Raw genomic sequence first — 22,380 nt, 5'->3', positions numbered from 1 at the left:
AATAAAGCCTATATAAAAATGATAAAGCATACATGTGTAATATAATGAAATGTAAAATACCTGGCACAGTAGTTCTAATGCTCGATCTGCCAATTCACAACAACCATTTAGATATAAGGCTGTCAGCTGACGACATCGTGTGGCTACTTTAGTAAACCCAGCTGGACTGAACTTTAAAAAAAAAAAAAAAAAAAAAAAAAATTTAAAAGATTTAACATGAATAAATATATTAATTTTTTGTTTGTATTTTATGTGTTCAGAAATTTAATAACCTTAACAGAATGGTTTACATTATCTGTTTCTTGATCATAATTAAATGGTAGCTAACTGAGCAAGACAAAGATTAATCCCCTTAATGCAAATATGAACAATTTTTTTTTTGGTTAGATACGTATTACAGTACATTACTTTTATTCTTGTTTTCATCCATAATAGTAGATTCAAGAATATGTATGTGCATTTGTGAGGGAAAAAAATTGGTATAACTATACATTATATATATATATATATACTGACTATAACCGAGACTAGAATAACAATTAAATTTATTCAAAACGCAACATTCATCAGATTGTCCGATTTCTTCAGGCATGGGAACATAGAAAGCAAGTAAACACTATAAGAAACATCGTACCACTATACGGACTGTAGCTACAGTTCAAAGCTAATTGATTTTATGATAGTTTTATAGTGATACGATGTTTTTTATAGTGTTTACTTGCTTTCTATGTTCCCGCGCCTGAAGAAGTCGAATAATCCGATGAAACATGTTGCGTTTTGAATAAATTTAATTGTTATTCTAGTCTCGGTTATAGTCAGTATATAAATATGAATATATATATATATATATATATATATAAATAATATGCTATGCCACAAAAAAAATTAAAATCAATCAACAGGCTATAGAAGTAGTTAAGAATTCGATATACTTGGGAGCAAATGTAGATACTGAAGGCAAAACTGAAACTGACAGGGTTATAATGCAAAGAGACTGACAAAGTTAATGCCGTGTTCAGAAAATTAAATAATACGTGTAAATCATCAAAATATTATAAAACCAAAATAAAGATCTTTAATAGCAATGTTAAGGCCATATTATTATATGGATCATGGAAGCTGACCAAAAAATAGGATGATAAATTCTAGTTTTCAAACAAAATATCTGTATAAAATATTAAACATATTTTGGCCTCATGTATAACAAACAATGATTAATATAAGTTGAATGAGCAAATAGTGGAGATGGTGAGTTGTATGTAATTGGAGGATTAGTAGCAGGATAAATGTTGAGATATGTGTGTAGAGTGCCCTCTCACAATGAGTCCTTAGAGGTATTGCATAATAATAATTTTTTAAATTTTATTTTTATTTGTACACTGCTGTATGTACCAATGTAGTCTGTGATCCAGCATGTGTGTGTGTGTATTTCTGAACACTGCAGTGTTTTTCCATAATTATTCATATTAACATGATGTATTTATGTCAGTCCTAGAGTGTTAGGACTGACATAAATGCTAGAGGTAAATGTCAGTCCAAGGAAAGATCTCTGTCTAGTGATATGTGTATTACCGAGGGTAAAAGTAAGTGAGATGAGATCGATCCTTTTTTCAAAGAAAATAGGCTAGACTGTGTTTTGGTAGCTTTCAAAGTTATCAAGTTATTTTTACTTCAGTGAAAGATTGTATGAAGAGTGTTTAAAGCACTACATACAGATGATCTTGAAGCTCAGGATGTCTGAGTACCACTTGGTTTTTAAGAAGTATGATGAAGGCATGTAATCAGCAAATCTGTAAATAAGTTTAGTGGTGACTGAGAGTAGGTAATTTATGTATAACAGAAGAGGGTAGGTGACAGAACACAGCCCTGACTGAGATGGAGCCATCCACAATGATATGCAGTGAGCAACCAGAAAGAAAGCTCACTACACAATTATGGGTCGCAAGTAGGCCAATGGATGGCAATTTACTAAGCAAGCAATCCTTGATGCAAGGCACAACAGGATCAAAGCTCGAGAAATGTCAAGAGCAAAAGCACACATGTTCCACCAAACCTTTCCAAGGCACATGTTCACTGGTGGGTGATATAAACTCAGAGGTTAGCTGTGGATCTAAATCAGCGGAATTCAGACTGGTAGTGGCACTAATTAACTGGTAGGCTTCTAGACAGAGGATTTTCTCCATTATTTCTCAACTTCATTTTTTGAAATAAGATGGACATATGCTGGTTTCCGTGCTTTGGAATAAGTGCCAGTTGAGTATAGAACATGGGAAAGATTATATAAGACAAGTTATTTCTGGAATACATCTAAGTAAAATTAGAGAATTAAGTACCATCAGAAGAATACTAAACTTCTGATGTCTTTGTTGTCAAAAAAAAAACTACAGGAGGGAAGTATATGGTGCACAGTTTCTGGTATGGTATGGTAGGAGGTTATTTAACTTGGTCATCTATAAAGGAATTGGGAGAGAACAGTAATGCCATGAAGGCAGCTTTAGGTGTGCAAATGTTACATTGAGTGGTATTTGTAAGGGACCAGAAGGCACTGCTTCTATTTGGACAGGAGGACAGTTTTATACTACTGATCTTTTATGAAGTCAGACTGGATTTGCTCACTAGTTATTTTACACTTATTTGGATACTTCAGCATAGGCTGAGTATGATGCCCAGGTTTCTTGTTGAAAGCTACCTGCAATAAGAGCTGAGATTTCTTTTTTTCCCCCCCAACTGCTTTGGTAGAACTCTTTCTCAGAGCAGGCGCTTAGGTCAAAAGAGTGGAAGTTCTGCAGGTTGTCCCACTTGGTACCTTTGCAGCAGTGAAGGACACGAGCATGGGAGTGCCTGGAAGGCGAGTTCTGTGCAAGAGATTCTGGTCGAGTTACTGAGAAAAGAGGTGATATATACAGTGTATCTGGATGGAGAGCTGGCTAAAAAAAGTTATGGTCTCTAAAGTAAGCAGACCATACGATTTGTGTTAGGTCACTGCTGACAGCAAAAATTCACTGGTCAGTGGTGTTGCAAAAAAAAATCTTTCATTATTACAGAAATTAAAATCAGCTAGGAACAACTGGATTACAAAAAAGTCAAACTTCATGGTTAGGAAGGTGAAAAGGATAGAGTGGTTTTCAGAATTTGGAAAGTTGTAAATACAATAGATGAGTGGGACAAGGAAACCTTAAGCCACAGGAGGTTAAAAGCAAGGATTCTGGTAAGCACTATGAGAAGTCATAAAGGCACAGCAGTGATATGATTTCTTGAACTTCCTGAAAGCACCATGAGGCTGCTTTCAAGAAGTAGAAATCGCCATTCAGTACCTGCAAGTGGCGATTTCTATCCTTGCAAACATTATATATGCTTCTCTCACTGAATCAATCAATATTTTCTTCAGATTTTGCCATTTGGTCTCTAAAGATTGCATCTTGTTTTCAAACTCTTTTATAAGTTAATAATTTATTAGCAAACAAGCGGTTTATTAAGAATATAACAATGCTAATTATAGAAATTGGCACAGGGTTAAAATGGCCTTGCCTACTCCCTATAAGGGAAATAAAAGGCATCAGCAGATTGTTTTAGCAGACTGAAACTGAAATTGATTGCCCACTAACAAACCTTCAAGACAATTATGTAATTCTTCAGTTCATTAATGCAAAATTCTTCCTCCGTTTTTTTTTTTGAAGAATTTTAATGATTTTAATGTGTGCATGTGCGCATCCCATAAACGAGAGGTCAAGAGACATATGCACATCAGTGCTGTCTAGGGTGCATATGAGGACCGAGATATACCTATAGAATAGATATATAGTGCATCACACTGAATCTGTGAGACACTGGTTGAAGAGAATCTGTAAGAGAGAGATCATCTATGAACTTAATTGCTCACCTCTGAACTGCGTCAAGGATTTTAAGGGAAGTTAGGCACATTGTCCCAAATCCCAAACATGTGAGCAGTATTCTAAACATAGGTGGTTTTGTTTTTAGATCCTAGTAAAATCCTGAATTTCATTCAGGATTTTACTAGGATCTAAAAACTCTATAAAAAGGAAATGCTTGTACACAGGTGTAAGTGAAAACTTTAATGTATTAACATTTTATTAACGAAATTTTGTAAGTGATAAATTGTAAAGCGTCTTAGAAATAATATACCAGAGTCTAAAAGGTCTTAGTGAAAGTTACTTTAGAAGGAGAAAATTTAAGCCAAGTCCACTTTAGTCTAATCAGTTTTTCAACATAACCCCGGGGCATCGCAGTGCGAAGTCCGAGACACGTGTACGGCACCCACGTGATGGGGTGCATTTCAGGGAGAAGCATGGGGGAGTGTGCAAAAAAAAAAAAAGGGTTAGGTATCGTGAGCAACCATTGACGTAGTTGGGAGAGTGAACTAGGGGATATAAGGATTTGCCAGCGAATATAGCGCTCTCTTAGTCCTCTGTTCTTCGTGGTGTCTCTCTCCCTCAAACATGGGTTCCGATGGAAGCAGTTTGTGGCGATGACAAGAAGGAAGGTCAACGATGGCTACAAAGTCAGGTAGCAAATCCGCTTCAAGTGCAGCAACGGCACAGCCATGCAGCCAGTGGAAACCACAGCCTTATGCCGAGTTGTATGTGCCTATCTGTCGAAGCAGTGTCGTTAAAGTTATAGGAATAGCGGTGTTTCGTGATCGTAATCACAGGTAGTAAGAAGTCGGAGGAAATTATAGATAGCAGACCTAGGAACCTAACCGAAAGGAATCAGCAAAGATTGATGTTATGTCCACGTGGTCGGTAAAGTAGAAACTTTTATTGTCTTTTGTACTGAGAGCAGGACCAGGGCGAGTGAAAGTGCTAACTGTGTATGTGATAGGACCTTTTTATAACTGTCTGGACTACAGTGTTTTACCTTGTAGCTAGATGTTGTATTTCCAGAAGTTCATTGTTACTGAGTTATGCCTATAATAGAATTTTGGTGTATTGTAGTCTAATCTGGGAAGTTGAAGGATTGTTCATTTATATAACTGTGATAAGTTAACGAGAATTATATTAATTGATCTGTTGGAAATATATTAAGTGATATTAAGTGACTACTTAGTTATAATTAGACAGATTGTCTGAGAAATTTTGAGATATCCTTTTATGAACAAGTTATTATATGTCTGAAGCAAAATTTTGATCTCTGTGTACAGTACCTTAGTGTAAAATAAATGTTTTTGTTTTCTATACCTAAGAAACTTGCCTGATTTCTCATGCCAATGTACCGCTTGCTAAAATTAGAACCTGTGTAAATTCAAGTGCGCAGTGGGGGGGGGGAATTGGTTACGACTGCTGATTAAGGAATAAACTAATAGGGTATAAATAAATAATAGATTCTAAGGTCGCGTAATTATCTGTGCATTAACTCTCTGATAGGAATATCCTTCCTGTACAGGAATCAAGATGGTGCAGCTGTATTAACAAATAAATTTTTCTTGATTCCGAAAAGGAGCGAACTCCAGATCTACAACAATAGAAGAATTTGGTTCTCACCCGGAACATTCTCTTTGTCTGCAAGAATAGTACACGTGATCCATTAGAAAGAATGGTGTCTGATAGAAATCGGCTCTAATTAAGACTAAGCATTGTATATTAGTGGCTGGAATAGGAACAGCAGAACAATTGGTAGAAAGACTAAAGAACCATAGATAAGATTTAATAAAGCAAAATATAACGAAATAACAACAATATAACAAATGGCAAAGATATAACAGTAACCAGGAAATGTATAAGCAAATTAGCCAAGAATGGGAAAATGGAGGGATGTGGACATAAGAAACAGATGGAGAATATACTTTGAGGGACTTTTGAATGAGGAAAATGTGAGGACTCACAGAGAGGATAGGCAGCCTTCTGAGGGGATGGTGCAGAACATCAGTAGAGTGGAAGTGAAGGAGGCCATGAAGAGGATGAAGAATGGAAAATTGGTGGGCCCCAACAGGATTCCAGTGGAGGATTGGAAGGCTCTGAGGAAGAGGGAATTGACCTGCTGTGGGACCTGTTCATGAAAGTTTGCAAACAGGAAAATATACCCAAGGAATGTAGGAAAAGTACTCTTGTCCCTATCTACAAGGATAAAGGGGATGAACAAGACTAAGAATTACAGAGAAATAAAGTTGATGTCCCACACAATGAAAATCCTAGAAAGGGTTCTTGATGGAAGACTGAGGAAGGAGGTGGGGATTGCAAGGGAGAAATTTGGCTTCATGACTGGTCGATCGGCCACAGATGCTATCTTTGGGGTATGACAGATGATGAAAAGTTTCAATAGAAGCAACGGGAGCTACATCTGGTATTTATTGATCTGGAGAAAGCGTATGATAGAGTGCCAAGGCAAGAAGTCTGGAGGTGTCTGAGAGAGAAGAAGATACCAGAGAAATATGTCAGGTTGGTGCAGGAGATGTACAGAAATGTGAATACAAGTGTTCGAACCTGCCTGGGAGTGACAGGAAGTTTTCCAGTGACAGTTGGCTTGCATCATGGGTCTGAATTAAGTCCGTTCCTGTTTAATATTGTGATGGAAGTGGCGACGGAGGAAGTGAGAGAAGATACACTTTGGACTATGTTATGTGCAGATGACATCGTGCTGTGTGCAGGATCAAGAAAGAAGTGGCAGCCAAACTGGAAAGTTGGAGGAAAGTACTGGAAGAGAGGGGTATGAGACTGAGCAGAAGTAAGACCGAGTATATGTGTTGCAAAGTGGATGGCAGCGAGGAGACAGATCTGGAGCTGGAAGGAAATATCATCAGAAAGGTCAATGACTCTAGATAATTAGGTTCAACAATGAAAGAGGATGGTGAGGTTGAGAAGGAAGTGGGATGCAGGATACAAGCAGGATGGAGGAACTGGAGAGAGATGGTTGGAGTGCTATGTGATAAGAGGGTGCTGATCAATCTAAAAGGCAAAATTTACAGGACAGTAGTGAGACCAGCTATGACATATGCTTTGGAAACTTTGTTGGCCCTGAGGAAAAATAACATCAGCAGGATGGAGGTAGCGGAGATGAGAATGCTTAGGATGTGTGGTGTGACCAGAAAGGATCATCTGAGAAATGACTATGTAAGGGGAACAGTGAAAGTTACGAACTTAGGAGCAAAGATGCAGAAGGCAAGGTTGAGATGGTTTGGTCATGTGATGAGGAGGGAGGAAGAGCATGTGAGAAGAAAGGTCATGCAGATGGATGTGCAGGGGAAGAGGAAGTGCAGATGGCCAAAGAAGAGATGGAGGGAGATGGTGGAGGAGGACTTGAGGATGAAGAACTTGTATGTGGCTACAGCCCAAGACAGGAAGTTGTGGATAAGACTCACCACAAACAGTGACCCTGCTTAAGTGGGAAAAGCTGCTGAAAAAGAAGAAGTCAAGAATGGGAAAAGGGTGATCGTTATGGGTGATTTTAATTACAAAATTGTACAGATCAGGATGATGAGATAGCAAATGTGAAGTAAAGAAAATCTTGAATTTTTGAGGGACTACCTCAGGCAATATGTAACAGAGGGCACAGAAGGATTGAGAATCTTGGATTTAATCATTGCATCAGAGAATTTTATTATAAAAAAAAAAGTGTAAATCTACGTCCAGTTAGTTAGAGTGATCATTAAGTGATTACATGACTGGTTGCCAACCAAGTGAAGAAAGGGTATATGTGGAACTATAAAACTGGTGATTATGAGAAGCTCAGGAGAGAGAGATTGCTGTAGCATAGAATTAGCAGTTAGCTAATGAAATTAACAAACTGCTGTTAGCTAATTATGTAGTACGTACGAGCTACATACTACATACTCATATTGAACTCCATACCATTCTCTTTGATATTTCAGAAGCCTCTGCTCAGAAAGAATTCTTAAAAATAAACATGTCAAAAAAAGACAACACTCTTTTGGATTCTAAACCCATTCCTCTAGTTTGACTTCATCATAAAGTAGTTAATTTGTTGTCAAAAAAGCTTAACAAAGCTGCCATCACTACCTTAAGTTTTGGCCAGAATTATGTGGTTGCTCCAAATCAAACGCTGGCACTAGACGTAACATTCAATATAGAATGTGGTATCTGTAACTTAGCTCAGGAAATAGCTAACACCATTAGGTTTGATGTTGCCAGCATTCTTTCTAGATCTTCACCCCTTAAAAGAAATCTACCATCTTGCTAACACAGGGCCTTCAAGGAAGATGACAAGGGGGGGGGAGACCCTAATGTAACTCTTAATGTCAGTGAATACAATGGAAATATGAACATCATTCTTAGAGATCACTCAAACCTTGAGATTATGATCCCACCAAATCTCAGATCAAAAAATCGAAAATTCTGCTCAAAAAAAGTTTCTATCTGGCCTGAAATCACAAAAAACTCAAACCCATCAGCCCCCCCCCCCCACCTCCAGATATATGGATTACCAAAAATCCACAAACCCAATTCACCTCCCCCAAGACTTATAGAAGATGCTACAGATTCCCCAAGCTATAAATTAGCAAAACAAGAAAAATAACTGAAATCCTCAACCTTCTTTTCAGCAAGATTTCAGTAATACAATCATCATCTCCTATGTCTGAGGCACTTCAGAAAAAAATGGCAAGTATCTTAAAGAACCTTTGCAAGGCTTTCAAGCCCCACTTGAAACTAGCTACTTTTATGTACTCAACTAAAGACCAAATACATTCTCTTTCAGCTCCGGGAGTATACAGAGATTCCCTGGACCTGCAAGTTAGCCTACTATGAGCAGACATGAAGATCAGCCACATCCACATGGAAGAACATAAAAAATACATCTGCAGTCAAGACTATAGTCAATTGTCGCCAGATAACCCTTACATCAAGTTCATCTGCAACCAGTGCATTAAACACTGATACCCATACCATTCTTTAGTGGGGTAAAGATAACTTAGTCACCTTTAATGACACCAAAATGCAGTCCTGCCTTTTCTCTCACAAAAAGGACCTCAGCATACCTTCCCTCATTCTCATTACACATATTACCAGCCAGGATGAACTCTCTCTCCTTATACTGATATTCACTTCCAGCCTCTTTTGGCACAGATACATCACATCAATAGCTTCCTTAGTTTCTTATAAACCTAGATATTCTTTTCTGCTCAAGAAGCTATTTACATCCACCCATCTTTAGAATACTGTTCATACATTTGGGGTAGTACACCCTCCTCAAAAATTCTTGCTGTCCAGAGGAGAGCAATTCAGCTCATATATGACTCTTCCCTCACAGGCTCACCTCTATCTCATAGGCACAGTGTGTCAGCTCTGCGTCTATGAGGCCTGTTAAAACAAGAGCAGCAGCTGTCCAATATCCCATTACAGTAAACTCATCAAATTTGTTTCTCCTCTTCCTCATTTAATCCATCTACCTCTGTCCCCTGGAACAGTCATCTATCTCCATTATGTGGTTACCAATGATTTCAACCTACAGATTTTTAGGAAGAATGTCAATAGGTTTCTTCTTTCTCAATCCTTAGCTGCACCTCACAGATAGGTTCTTGTACCTCTTGTGTGTGTGTGGGTTAAATATAAAAAAAATAAATAAATAAAACATTAGACCATGAAGACTATGACTGGGATATGGCTCATATAATTAATTGCAAAAATACCACCATGCTCCATCATAAATTTAAAAGAGAAAGACTGCTTTAGAATCTGCAGCCTCTCTCAGAAATCAGCCTAATTTAAATAAACATGGCTTCATTAAACTTCCCATGATATGGGAAACACTAATACTTTGAGATCCCCGTTTACATTCTAAGCCACCAACCTGAACAAAAAAAACTATAATCTTAACTAACTTAAGATTATAGTTTTTTGTCCATGTTTTTCACTTAATTATGTGGTGTCTTGTGTGTGTGTGTGAGAGAGAGAGAGAGAGACAAGTCTCATATTGTACTCCCCAACAATACCTCGGTGATGTGACTGAGATAAAATATTGGAAGGTTAAATATTAATTTTAATTCTTTCTCAGTGCTGTTTTACTCCATTAAAAATCTAACAAGTTATTAACAGTAATCCTAAAACTTGAGTGGAAAAAGTAGAAAACAGATCAATAATTAAAAAAATAATAACACTATGAAAAATAGAAGTGCATGCAGACTACTTTTAATAAGTTAGTTTCAATAGTTGCTCCAATGATTTTTGAACAACAAAAGAACACAATCCATCACACTTCCATTTATGATTTTTTTTAAAGTTTTATTTCATTTAGTTTATTAACTTTTATATCATTATCAATATAATAATTTTTACATTTTCATGCCAATTTTACTTGTCTAATCTCACATTCATAATGGCACTCTGCTGTGGAATGAGAATGACATTAGGAATCAAAAAAGAAATTTCTTGACAAACTGTATTTCATCAAAAAAATCAAAAACAGCTAACGCCTTTTTATTCCCGTATATGGGAGTAGGCGAGGCCATTTAGCCCTATCTAACTTTTTGGAGACTGAGTGGGCAGTTCAATCTCCACTGGTACCCAATCAGAGATAGATGGCCCAAGGCTATCACTAATTAAGCGGTACGCAGTGAAGAGAGACGGCTCAAACATGCCGCCATCTTGTGGTCCCTGACCCTAACACAATATATTTAATGTCTGAAATAATGTGGGGTCTACAGTCGATTTTCTTGAGTTTACAGGACAAAAAACCCAAGTTTCCGGGAGGAAAAACCCGCTTGCCCGTGCCAGAGATCGACTAACTCGGGAACCGGTCGAAAAAAGGCTTAGAAAAATTTCCTCTAGTTGCCGACTAGACTCGAAACCAAGTCTTCCTTCATGCGGCCAAGCGCCATGGTATGCAAACGCCACATCCACTGAGCTACGCAGGCTCTAACTGCATTTCATTATTTTTTTTTTTTTTTAAATACAAAAAAAAAAAAAAAAAAAAAAAAAAAAAAAAAAAAAAAAAAAAAAACAGCTTCATAATGTAAACTATCCAAACTCTTTTTTTTTAACTGTCATTTTTGTATTTCAGTTATTCTTAGAATATGGTCCAACTAAATGTAGAATTAAATTTCATTTACATAAAACATGACATGTCAATTAATGCAGATTTGGTGACTGATTTTATTTATATGTTTATTACATACTGAATCAAGTACAAATTATATATAATACATGCACAATTTATACTGTATTTTATTCTTTATTTGCTGTATTTTTATCTTATACATAATTTATACTTTATCTGAAAAGTTCTGACAAAAACCTAGAACAAAAATGACAGTTTGTGCAACAAGGGAAAGGCTTTTTTCTCAGGACTGCAAATGATGCAGCAGCATTATAATAAGTATATAACACTTTGTGGGGAATATGTAGAATAATGTGTAAGTTACATGGTTCTATCTCAATTCCTTCATGGTGATTATCACAACTTTTCAGAACATCCTCATGTTTATATATTTCATCAAACGTTGCTTTCTTGAGCAATTTTTTTTTTTTTTTTTTTTTTTTTTTTTTTTTTTTAACAGCTGAAAGTTGTAGGCTTTAAGTAGGAAGCTGTTCCAAAGAACAAAGATAGTTGGAATGAAAAACAAGAAACGAGTTGGTTCAGTAAGCTTAGAGCTGAAGTAATCAGTAGTCTCTTGTTCTTACAGTTTTGGAAGAAAGTGGAAGAATGATAATGGCCAGTTCAGCAGTGTTGTCCATGAAAATACCCGAAGAGACATAAAGCTGCAACTGAATATCTATGACAGAAAGATGAGTGGATCTGTGAGAGAAGGGTAATCAATCATACTGTCCTCTTCTGAAAAGCATCAAGCAATCTTGAGCTTTGTGTGCACAATCAATGTATGAGCAGTATTCTATGATTGGGTGGATTCAAGATTAATATATTATTAGCAGTTGTATAGAAGTAAAAAAGTAATGCCTTAAGCAGAAAAGTATACTTGGCAGTTTCAGACACTAAAGCTCAAATGTGTTTGTGCAAAGAAAGAGCTGAGGTATAAGTCACACAAAGAAAATTGGATCATTTTCAGAGATCTAAATGTTAGCAAAAGTAAGATAAAGTTATATATGAGATCTCTGCTGCGAGAAACCAAGCAAGACTGTGTTTCGGTAGCATTATAATTCATAAATTATCCTTACCCCACAGAATAGCAACGAGATAAGAATTATGAGATTGGTTATGGAAAACTGGGTCACTTAAGGATCAAAGCCAAAAAACTGAGAGGGGACTTCCACATTGCCTTTCAAGAATGGGGAGAACTGACTAAGGCTTCTGACCTAATGTCCAATCCCCACCTTCATGTGGTGTAACCAGTTAAGATATTGACTAGGTACTGAGCAAATGAGGATAAGCTGGCAATTTGGGACTTAGCTGGCCAAACTGTATGCTTTAAACAACATATGCATATGATGATACAACATGATGAAATTGCATGTTGGCTGAGGCATCACCTGGTTAAACAAGGCCCCCCCCACACACAGCAGGGAAGCATGGCAAATAGTAAAACGTCAATTAATGGAACAAGCTCCAACTCCACATCCAGAAGAAGAAGAATAAACCGAACATCAGAAGAAATGAAGATAGGAACCATCAATATAAGTAGTAGTAATAGAAAGGAAATCGAACTTGCAGAAGAGCTGGAAAAATACCATGTGAACATAATTGAAATTGAGACACAGACAAAACAGGTGAGATCTTAATAAGTATAGGATGTTATATTCAGGCAATAATAATCAAAGAAAGGAAGGAGTAGCATTCAATACCAAACACGAAGAAAAACTTCTTGATTGGAATGCAGTTTCAAGTAGAGTGATGTCGACACACTTCAAAATGGGGAAATGGACAATGAAATTATTTGTGCCAATGGTCCCACAAAAAATTCTTCTAAGGAAGAAGTGGAGGAATATTTTGAGTCATTAGAGCAGGCAGCTGACATTAAGAAAATGGAAAAAGAGGTCCTTGTTGGCGATTTCAATGACGAAGTAGGAAATGAATCCCACCAGGCAAATAGAAATGTTTTGGGAAAATTTAGAGAAAATGGTAAAGCTAAAAATAATGTAAGTATCCACTGATTTCTGCTCAGGATATGAACTAGTCATTACTAAGACAAATGTTCTCTATCATAAAGATGTGCACAAGTAAATGTAGAGAGAAGACACAAGAAATAAAAAAAAGCTTCATTGACATAGTCAATGAGGCTTTTGTTGATAGTGATATCGTCATGCTGGTAAAGGATACAAGGGTGGACAGAGGATTTGAAAGTGGAAGTGATCATCACTTGATTTTAAGTAGAATAAAAATGAATATCACATTGAAGAGAAGAGCACGTCAGAAAGTTTTTAAAATAATTAAAGTTGGGCAGCTTTTACAAGTATACTGTAGACTTGACTATACAAATATTATTGAAGAAAATCTGACATAGTTTGAAAACAAGAACATACCTTGGAGACTTAGTGGCAAACTTTGAAGAAGACATTGATTGTTTCAGCTAGGGAAGTATGTGGTGAAGTTGTCTGTAAGAATTAAAAAAATAAGAACTCCATGGTGGACACAAGAAGTTAAAGAAACAGTCCTGGAAAAGAAAAAAAACACCAAAAGTTCCTAGCAAATAACTGGCAGATGCCAAAAAGAGTACAGAAAAAAATATAAGAGAGTTATGCTATCTGTAAAAGTAGATAAACAAAGTCATGAGAAAACTGGTAAGAATATAGAAAATAAATATCAGAAAGGCAACAAAATATTCTGGAGGCTATTAAAACGCTTAGAAATGGAAGAAAGAGTACTATAAAAGGAATCAAAGATGATAAAGGTGACATGAAAACTGAAGATAAGGATATCCTAGATGTCTGGAGTAATTACTCTGAAACACTCTTAAACAAAACAAACAATGACAGAACCATACTAGAAAATTTTCAGAAGGAATGCAGAGAGGAGTAAGTATCAATACTTAAGGTAGGGAAAAAAACCATCAAAAAGTTAAAATGTGGAAAGGCAAGTAGATTAGATGATATTCAACCAGAAGTGCTTAAGTATGGAGATATAAAAGTTTTGCAGTGGCTACACTAATTCACAGGACCTGGTCAAAGGGTCAAATTACAGATAATTGGAGTAGAGGTCTAATGGCTCCCATCTATAAAAAGGGAATGAAGATGAATGCAAGAATTACAGAGGAATTTCTCTACAAGTGTTCCAGGTAAGATTTATGCAAGCATACTTGAAAAGAGGTTGAGAAATATTGTAGAAAAGAAACCTGAAAAAGAATATGCTGGGTTCAGGCCAAATAGAATTATGAAGATCAGATTTTCACTTTACAATAAACAGATCTATGAAATATATCAGAGAGTAGTTTATTCAGGAGTAAAGTCCAAAAGAAGGCCTGTGCCTAGCAGCATGCCGCAAGGTTCTGTTCTAGGACTGCTGCTGTTTAATTTGTACATTACCGATATAGAAAAGGATCTGAGAGGAATTGTTCAGTTATTTACCAATGATGCAAAGTTGGGTAGAGCAATAGTCAATACAGATGATGTCAAAATTTTACAGGATGATTTGGCTAGATTGGCAGACTGGGCAAAGGAGAAGAGATGTCAGTTTAATGTGACAAAGTGCAAGGTTATTCATTTTGTGGCAAAAAGATTACCAGATGTATACCACATTAGTGGAACTGTAATCCAAGAAATTGATGAAGCCAGAGACTTGGGAGTGTTAGTGGATAGGGAGTTAAAGTTTAGGGGACACATAGCAAAAGTAGCTAAAGCAGCTCATCAGATTACTTCGTTGAATACTGTAAAATACTTTGATGAGCAGAGACAAGTATGTAATTGTTCCTCTTTATCAAGCTTTAATAAGACTCCATCTTGGCTACTGCACACAGATCTGCTGGGTGCTAGGATTTCTAGGAGGAGGAGGTCTATGGAATGAACCTTACGAAAACAGGTTGAAGATTTGTTGTGCATTACAGAAACTGGTTGATAACCTGAAAAGGGGAGTGATATGATTGAGACATACAAATTACTGAGGAGTTTTTACAAGATTAATTGAGGAAATTTTTCAGAAAAGGTCTGGTGGTGATGGAAACTAGGGATCGATCCCTGGAGGCTGAGTAGAAGCATAGTTAGCAAGGGTGTTAGAACTAGGTGTTTTGTGTGGAGAGTAGTGAATGAGTGAAATAGGTTGCCAGAGTCTGTTGTGGATGCCATGACTATGAATAAGTTCAAAGCAGAGTATGATAGATACTGCATAAATGCTGAATAGTTCTTGAAATTGTGCTTATGACCTCTCTCGATGAGTTTGAGGACTCCTTGGAGTAGCCCATCATCATCATCATAATAATAAATCATTTTCAGCTTAATTTATTAAGCTGAAAACTTGTGTTCCAGAGCACAAACGTTTCAGCATATAATGAGGAAGGGGACATTATCAGAAGCAGATGACTTGTTGTTAGTACGCAAGTTATTCAAGTTTTGCGATTTCTTGCTGATGAAAGGCTAAAGATGGTATGTGATGAATAGTTCTAGATAAAGTGGAAGTATTTTGCCTTGGTCATCAATATGCGAGTTGTAGGAGAGTGACATCAGTAAGTTGTGAGGGCAACTGAAACACAGATGGACAAGGACTGTGCCCAATGACCTTGGTGAGGTAGATACAACTGTAATTTGGATAGGAGGCAAGTTTGCAGCATTTGGCTCTTTCAAAATTGGATTTAGATTTGTTGATGTTTATTTTATATTTATTTATTATTATTATTTTTTATCAGTTATTCCAAAACTTAGCGCAATGCTATTTTGCATTACTTGTGACAATTTTGCTTATGAGCAATATTCTTGTGACATCCTGATATTTTAATAATCCATAACTCGCTTCAAAATTTCATGTTTGAGCAAAAGTAAATGCAATTAAATATGTAGCATTATGATGAATAAACTTTAATGATCTATAAAAAGTATAGTAGATAATACATTATTTAAAAACAACACAACACTCACCTTAATGCAGCCATTTAATGATACTTTATTTAAACAGGTTCCAGCCATATGAAAACACTACATTAAAAATTTGAATTTATAAAGAAATGAAGTTTACATTAAAAATAGGAATGTAACAGAATCCATAAATTTTTTTCATCAGATACTTAATCTAGACTTTTAAATGCTACGTAGAAATATTCTGTAATAATAAATTATAGCATATTATTTAAGAATGTGGAAAGGCCTCAGGAAAACATATTACCAAATGTTTAAATAAATGTGTGTGTGTGTGTGTGTGTGTTGAAAGTTTTTTTAACTTGGTTCTATTATACATTAAAGATACCAAGAAATTATATACCTGATTTACTAAATAATGATTTTTAGGAAACAGTTTTCCTTATTTAAATGTTCATAATTTTCTTTAAGTTAGTAAGGGAAGAAATATTACTTCTTCCAATTTAAATCAAACTTATCTAGATGTGCATATCATTTAAATTAATTTAGTATATATTTAGCAAATTAAAAAGTGGATCAGTTCTTCTGGGGTATCAATGCTATACCAGAAGAACTATTTGCAAAATGCTTTGATTTTAATTCATTTTGAATATACTTCTAATATAATCACTTTATATTGGAATTTTAGAATTTAACATCAGCATTTTTATATTAATTTGTTCTATATGCTTTTTTTTTTAATTTTACACTTTGTTATTTTCTTTAAGTATCGGTGAAGTTTTTTATTTTTTACCAATTTAGCATTTGATTCATGTTTTACATGCCTAAAACAAGAATCCAAGTTAATTTTGAAATACATTGTATTTTGTTGTCAAACAATTACAATCACTTCAAATTATTTCAACTGAAGTAAGTGCAGTTCACAGATCTTAAAAGGCATATTCTTTTAAGTCTTTGTTCAACGGTGAATATTTCTAGTAGGGAAATACTGCAGGTACTCAGTTTCCATTGCTGCTGTTATGTTACTATGTGGCATGCAGGTAACTGATCAATTACAGCTCCACACTATACCTGTTACTTACCTTAGGGTTCCTTGCTCATGGAAAATAGTTTTTTTTTTTTTCCACAATTCTTTTTAAATACACATTTATAGAAGAAATTTTGTTTTTAATGTTTATATATTCAAGGATCTGAATGGATGAGTAGTTGTGTGAAGCATTCTTCTGGTATACATATCAAAATTTTGCAACTAAAATATTTAATTTTCATTAGGAAAGGAAAGAAAGTTGGATATCACCAAAAAACAAATAAGAATTTTTTACCTTATGGATCCTATGCTGATTAACATCACACTTCACCATGCAGGCATTCAAAACCAAAAATCCCACAGAATAGGTCAGTCAATTCTTATTCCAGGAGTGTCTTATGTATGTAGATGTGTGTGTTCACAGGGCCGGTTTTCCTGTTCTGAGGGATGAAAAACCCAAGTTTCTGAGTGAAAAACCCTCTACCTCTGTATGAGACTAGTTAACTCACCTTTAGTCAAAAGATACCAGATAAGGTTTCTCACATCATGGACAGGAATCAAACCCAGGTCTTTCTAACCAAAGGGCTTTATCTATACCGACTGAGCTACCGAGGCTCTACCTTATGGATAAAAATTAATTTTCAAACAGAAAATGGACTGTTACCTACACAACCTTCATCACTTTTACTTAAACATCTAATTAAAGAAATACTGTATATTGTACTATTTTTTTATACTTAACAGTTTTAAGAAAACAGTATCAACTTATGCCAGCTGTCAATTACTGGGTCTCTATTATATAACTCCTTATACTGTATATATCATAGCAAAATAAAGGAGAGGGGGTCAAAAGGGATTCCTTTCTTTAGAGACACATCAATATGTTGTATCATTCAACAATCAGACCAAAAATGGAATATAACTGTTTCTTATGTTAAGATCCTAAACAATTTTCACTTAACTAGATCAAAATGATGAGTGGAAAGAATAAATGAGAGAAAATAAAGTAAAATGCCACAGATGCTGCTACAAATTGCATTGTTCAATGGATTTTTGAATAATTATTCCTTTACATACTTCACCAAAAGAATAAGTGACGTATGAACATGACAACTCGTATTTAAAAAAACAAGTAATAGTGAAGGTGACTGCAATTTAGAAGTAGCTACTTTGGCTGACATTACTGTTTTCTTTACTGAAAATGTAAATTCCAAGCTGGAATTTAAGCAACTTCATAACAGCATAAATAACAATGCGTCTAATTATTAAAAATAATGACAGCAACCAAGTAGCTGCTTTTAAACTGTAGTAGCCCATCCTTGCTTCTCTACTTTTTCAATACTTGGTAACTAACTTACTATTCTAAGTGTATTTTTTTTTTATGAAATCTACAGATACAAAATACTTAGGCTTATAATAAACAGAGTCAGAGCAGCAGCATTAAAAAGCCCATACCAAATCACATTGTTTTTTTTACCTCCCTGCTTTTAGCTTTTTTATTGCTATTTCTTAAGGTACTAATACAAATGAAACAAACTAAATGATTTGGTGCAGCCATTTTCCATTTGCTGGTTTAATTTTCTGTTAATTATATTGTTTATCTTTTTGAAATCTCCAGAATCCACCTGAATACTCCTATTTTGCAGCTTAAAAGTAACCTAAGATTCCTTGCTACTGTGAAGCCTCTAAGACTTGCTTTCCTCCAAATTTAGGAGAAACAGGATATATACAGTAGAAGCCCTCTTAACCGGCAACAGCAGGCCTTTGCCAATTCCAGATAAGAGATTTTGCTGGATAATTGAATGCATATTTCAAGAACTTACACGTTCATGTTTTGTGATGCCATCTATAGAAATTGCAGTATGCAAAGTTCATTGGTCATGTTTTCCGATCTCCCGGCCATAATTAAATAAATAACTTCAGAAATCGTGAGTATTTTTTAAAATTTAAAACACATACACATAATTTTTTATTTCACAAAATCAAATTTAAACGGCATTTAAAAATTACAGTATGTATTATCACATGAAAGTTGTGAATTTCTTAGTGTGATGGCATAACATAACTTTGAATGTCTGCCTGCTTACAAGATTGTCGCCGGAGCTTTAAAAATTCACTGTGTATACAATGAAATGTCATAATATCATGTGCTGACATAAATGAACATTGCTCGGCAAATCTTATGAAAGTCTGCTATCCTCCATCCACTGCCTTCCACGTAACTTTTTGAGCTGTGTGCCGTCGTCTTCATTTTCATCCTCCTCATCATCATCATGCAAGTCCATTGCATATTTTTCTTATCTCATAGGCTTAAATTTCGACCTTTGAAAGTGCCATTGTTTTGGTATTGCCAGTTAATTGGGTGCCGGTTACGAGAGATTTTACTGTAATTGGCATTTGCCCCAACTAAAGTTGTTATGCTTCTACCAACAATATTCAACTGCTATAACTTCTTTTGTGATAATAGGTCACATCACAAGAAGGCAGGGTTAACGACTGACATCAAGAGAGGCAACATACAAATAGAGAGACTGCTCAAAAAAGTACATCAATATAAATCATTCAAAAAAAAAAAAGAGCCTAAGTTACCCATCAAAGAGAGATTTAGATTCGTCCATGACTTCTGAAGCCAGAACAGAACCATTACAATACTACATCCTTGGAATTCATGATGACGATCTTTTTGGAATTTGTTTCTTTTCACATTATAAAACTGTCATCTGTACATGTTATTTGCAAGCATTTATATATACATGCAGTGCTTGCATAACTGCTTTTCCGGTTTCTCCAGATTCATTTTAATACTGTGTGATCACAGATGCAAGACCCTTTGGCACTTCTGCGCATGTCAGGAGAAGGCAGATCCATTCCAATAATAGGGTAATCACTGCATTTTGTGGGATGAGTATTTATTATTATACATCGGAAAATTAGCTTTTCTTTTATGAAAATTCTAGTTTTTAAAGTGGTAACTATTTTGCCTGTCCAACAATTGCAAAATTTATGTATAAAGCATGTGATTTCAAATGTTGATAACGAATTTGTACATCTCCTTATTCCTTTCTCCCCTTCAACATGAACCGACTCTTCTTGGCACATTGCCAGCTGAGAGTTTCGGATCTATGGTCCATCAGTACTTGGTTATTTCATAAGTCAGTTTATAAAGTTCTTTCTTTTAAGTTTATAAAGTGTTTAGTAATGCTTATACAGCTGATTCTCACTATAGTGAACTTACAAAGGTACTTTGTTATAGTGAATTTCCTTCAATATTCCTATGATTGGATTTTCTGAGGGTTGTTACCAGATGTACAAGGTGTGTTTCAATTTAAAGTACCCCTATTCAGAGAAAACCAGTAGATGAAATATCCTCAAACGTGGTGGGTATCCTAATAACTTACAAAGGTACTTTGTTATAGTGAATTTCCTTCAATATTCCTATGATTGGATTTTCTGAGGGTTGTTACCAGATGTACAAGGTGTGTTTCAATTTAAAGTACCCCTATTCAGAGAAAACCAGTAGATGAAATATCCTCAAACGTGGTGGGTATCCTAATAACTTACAAAGGTACTTTGTTATAGTGAATTTCCTTCAATATTCCTATGATTGGATTTTCTGAGGGTTGTTACCAGATGTACAAGGTGTGTTTCAATTTAAAGTACCCCTATTCAGAGAAAACCAGTAGATGAAATATCCTCAAACGTGGTGGGTATCCTAACCGAATCATAAGGAAGAGATTTTGACAATAAAAAAAAATTAGTTCAAAAAAATGACTGAGAAGAGAAATATGGTGTAGTGAGCAAGAAGAGACTGAATTTTGCATATCACATAAGCCACTATAAACAAAGAAGTGACTGACTCTATCATTCAACTTACATGATGGATCTCACTCTGCCTTGCATGTTAAGTATTTCTACAGGAATAGGAAAAATGCTCAGCAGCATAAGTACAGACAACTAAAGACTTTGCAAAAAGGCCCAATGATACCAAGTGCAGTGCAATGCATGGTTTGTTAATTTGAAGAGACAGGCAGTCCAACAGGAGGAAGGCATAAATCTGAAATTCTGCAAATGATGGAAGATGTTGCAACATCTTTACTCATTCTCTTTTGAGCAGTCAAATGAGAATACTGTACATTCATGCAGTGCATGTGCTATAGGATTAAACCAAATTGGATAAAGGATTAAACCAAGTATATAATTTCTTGGTATCTTTAATTTATAGTATAACCAAGTGGAAAAACTTCTAACCACTGTGGCTTTCACTAGACCCTAATCACTGTGACTTTTGGCTTTGGAGTTACCTCAAAAGCATGGCAAAATTCTTCACCTGTCAGATTTGAAAGATAAAGTCGCACATCATATGTGAAACCTTTCAACAAATCAGTTGCATTCTGCTGTAGACAATGCTGTTTGGTGGTATCAGTGACTTATCTTGCACAAAGGCCAACACAATGAATGTGATCTCCATTGATCATCTGGATCTCTTTGACAGCTCAATGTGATATGATTTTTCTATCACATTATTTTATAAAATAAGTGAAATAAACATCATTGAATAACTTTGTCTGTCACTGACTCTGAATCATTTCACGATCACAAACCATCTGGTTCACATTAATGTCATTTTCTTGTGCTCACAGCACCATAATTCTCCTATAAGTCATTTTTTAACTTTTTTTTTATTTTATTGTCAAAATCTCTTTCCCAATATCTGATTAACCACCAAGCTTGAGGGTATTTCATCTAGTGGTTCAGATTGCTCTGAATAGGAGTACTTTAATTTGAAATACCTTATATATATATATATATATATATAAGGTATACGCCGTGACGAGGTAGAGCGCCGCATAGTCGAGTCTAAGGAAATTGTTATGGACCCTCATGACATAAATAATAACCTTAGCTATAATCTACTGGACTCTTTCACCTCTGCTATCCGATATTGGCACACACATCAAATCAGATGCATGCGGCTACTTAACAACAGAACTTCAACACGGACTGTAGCTACAATTCAAAGCTAATTGAATTTTATAATAGTCGTTTTATAGTGATATGATGTTTCTTATAGTGTTTACTTGCTTTCTATGTTCCCACGCCTGAAGAAGTCGGACAATCCGATGAAACATGTTGCGTTTTGAATAAATTTAATTGTTATTCTAGTCTCGGTTATAGTCAGTATATATAAATATGAACATATCCAAGTACCGAGTTAATACTACAAATTGCTATATATATATATATATATATATGCACACACACACTACAGCAAACCTGCTATAACAAATCACTGAAATATTCTGACCAAAGTCTCATAAGTGAAAGGCTATGCTAAAACAAAATATTCCTATAGCAAAATCATGATCACTACAAGTTTGCTGCAGTGAGTAGTGACTGTAATTCAAACCAAATTTAGCACTTTTTTTAAAAAAAATAACAATATAGTTTCTTATTTCAATGTAATCCATATTAACAGAACAAAATAAAAGTTGC

The 22,380-nt window shown here is 35.3% G+C and overlaps 1 protein-coding gene across 1 annotated transcript in view; it reads right to left on the bottom strand.

The window, feature by feature from the left end:
• LOC150095745 (putative RNA-binding protein EEED8.10) overlaps positions 1–22,380 on the bottom strand; it is a 268,565-nt gene that overhangs the window by 91,085 nt on the left and 155,100 nt on the right. The window contains exons 11-12 of the mRNA XM_090410562.1: positions 15,924–15,980; positions 61–171 (exon numbers count right to left, since the gene is read on the bottom strand). Of these exons, the coding sequence (XP_090266688.1) occupies positions 61–171; positions 15,924–15,980 (168 nt within the window). The remainder of the gene's footprint in view (positions 1–60; positions 172–15,923; positions 15,981–22,380) is intronic.

Source organism: Typopeltis vanoorti, chromosome 20 (assembly GCF_054136105.1).
Source record: "Typopeltis vanoorti isolate ZY-2024b chromosome 20, IOZ_Tvanoo_1.0, whole genome shotgun sequence".
NCBI classification, from domain to species: Eukaryota; Metazoa; Arthropoda; class Arachnida; order Uropygi; family Thelyphonidae; genus Typopeltis; species Typopeltis vanoorti.
Note: the sequence above shows the minus strand (reverse complement) of the source record. Positions and strands in the feature narration are given on the sequence as shown.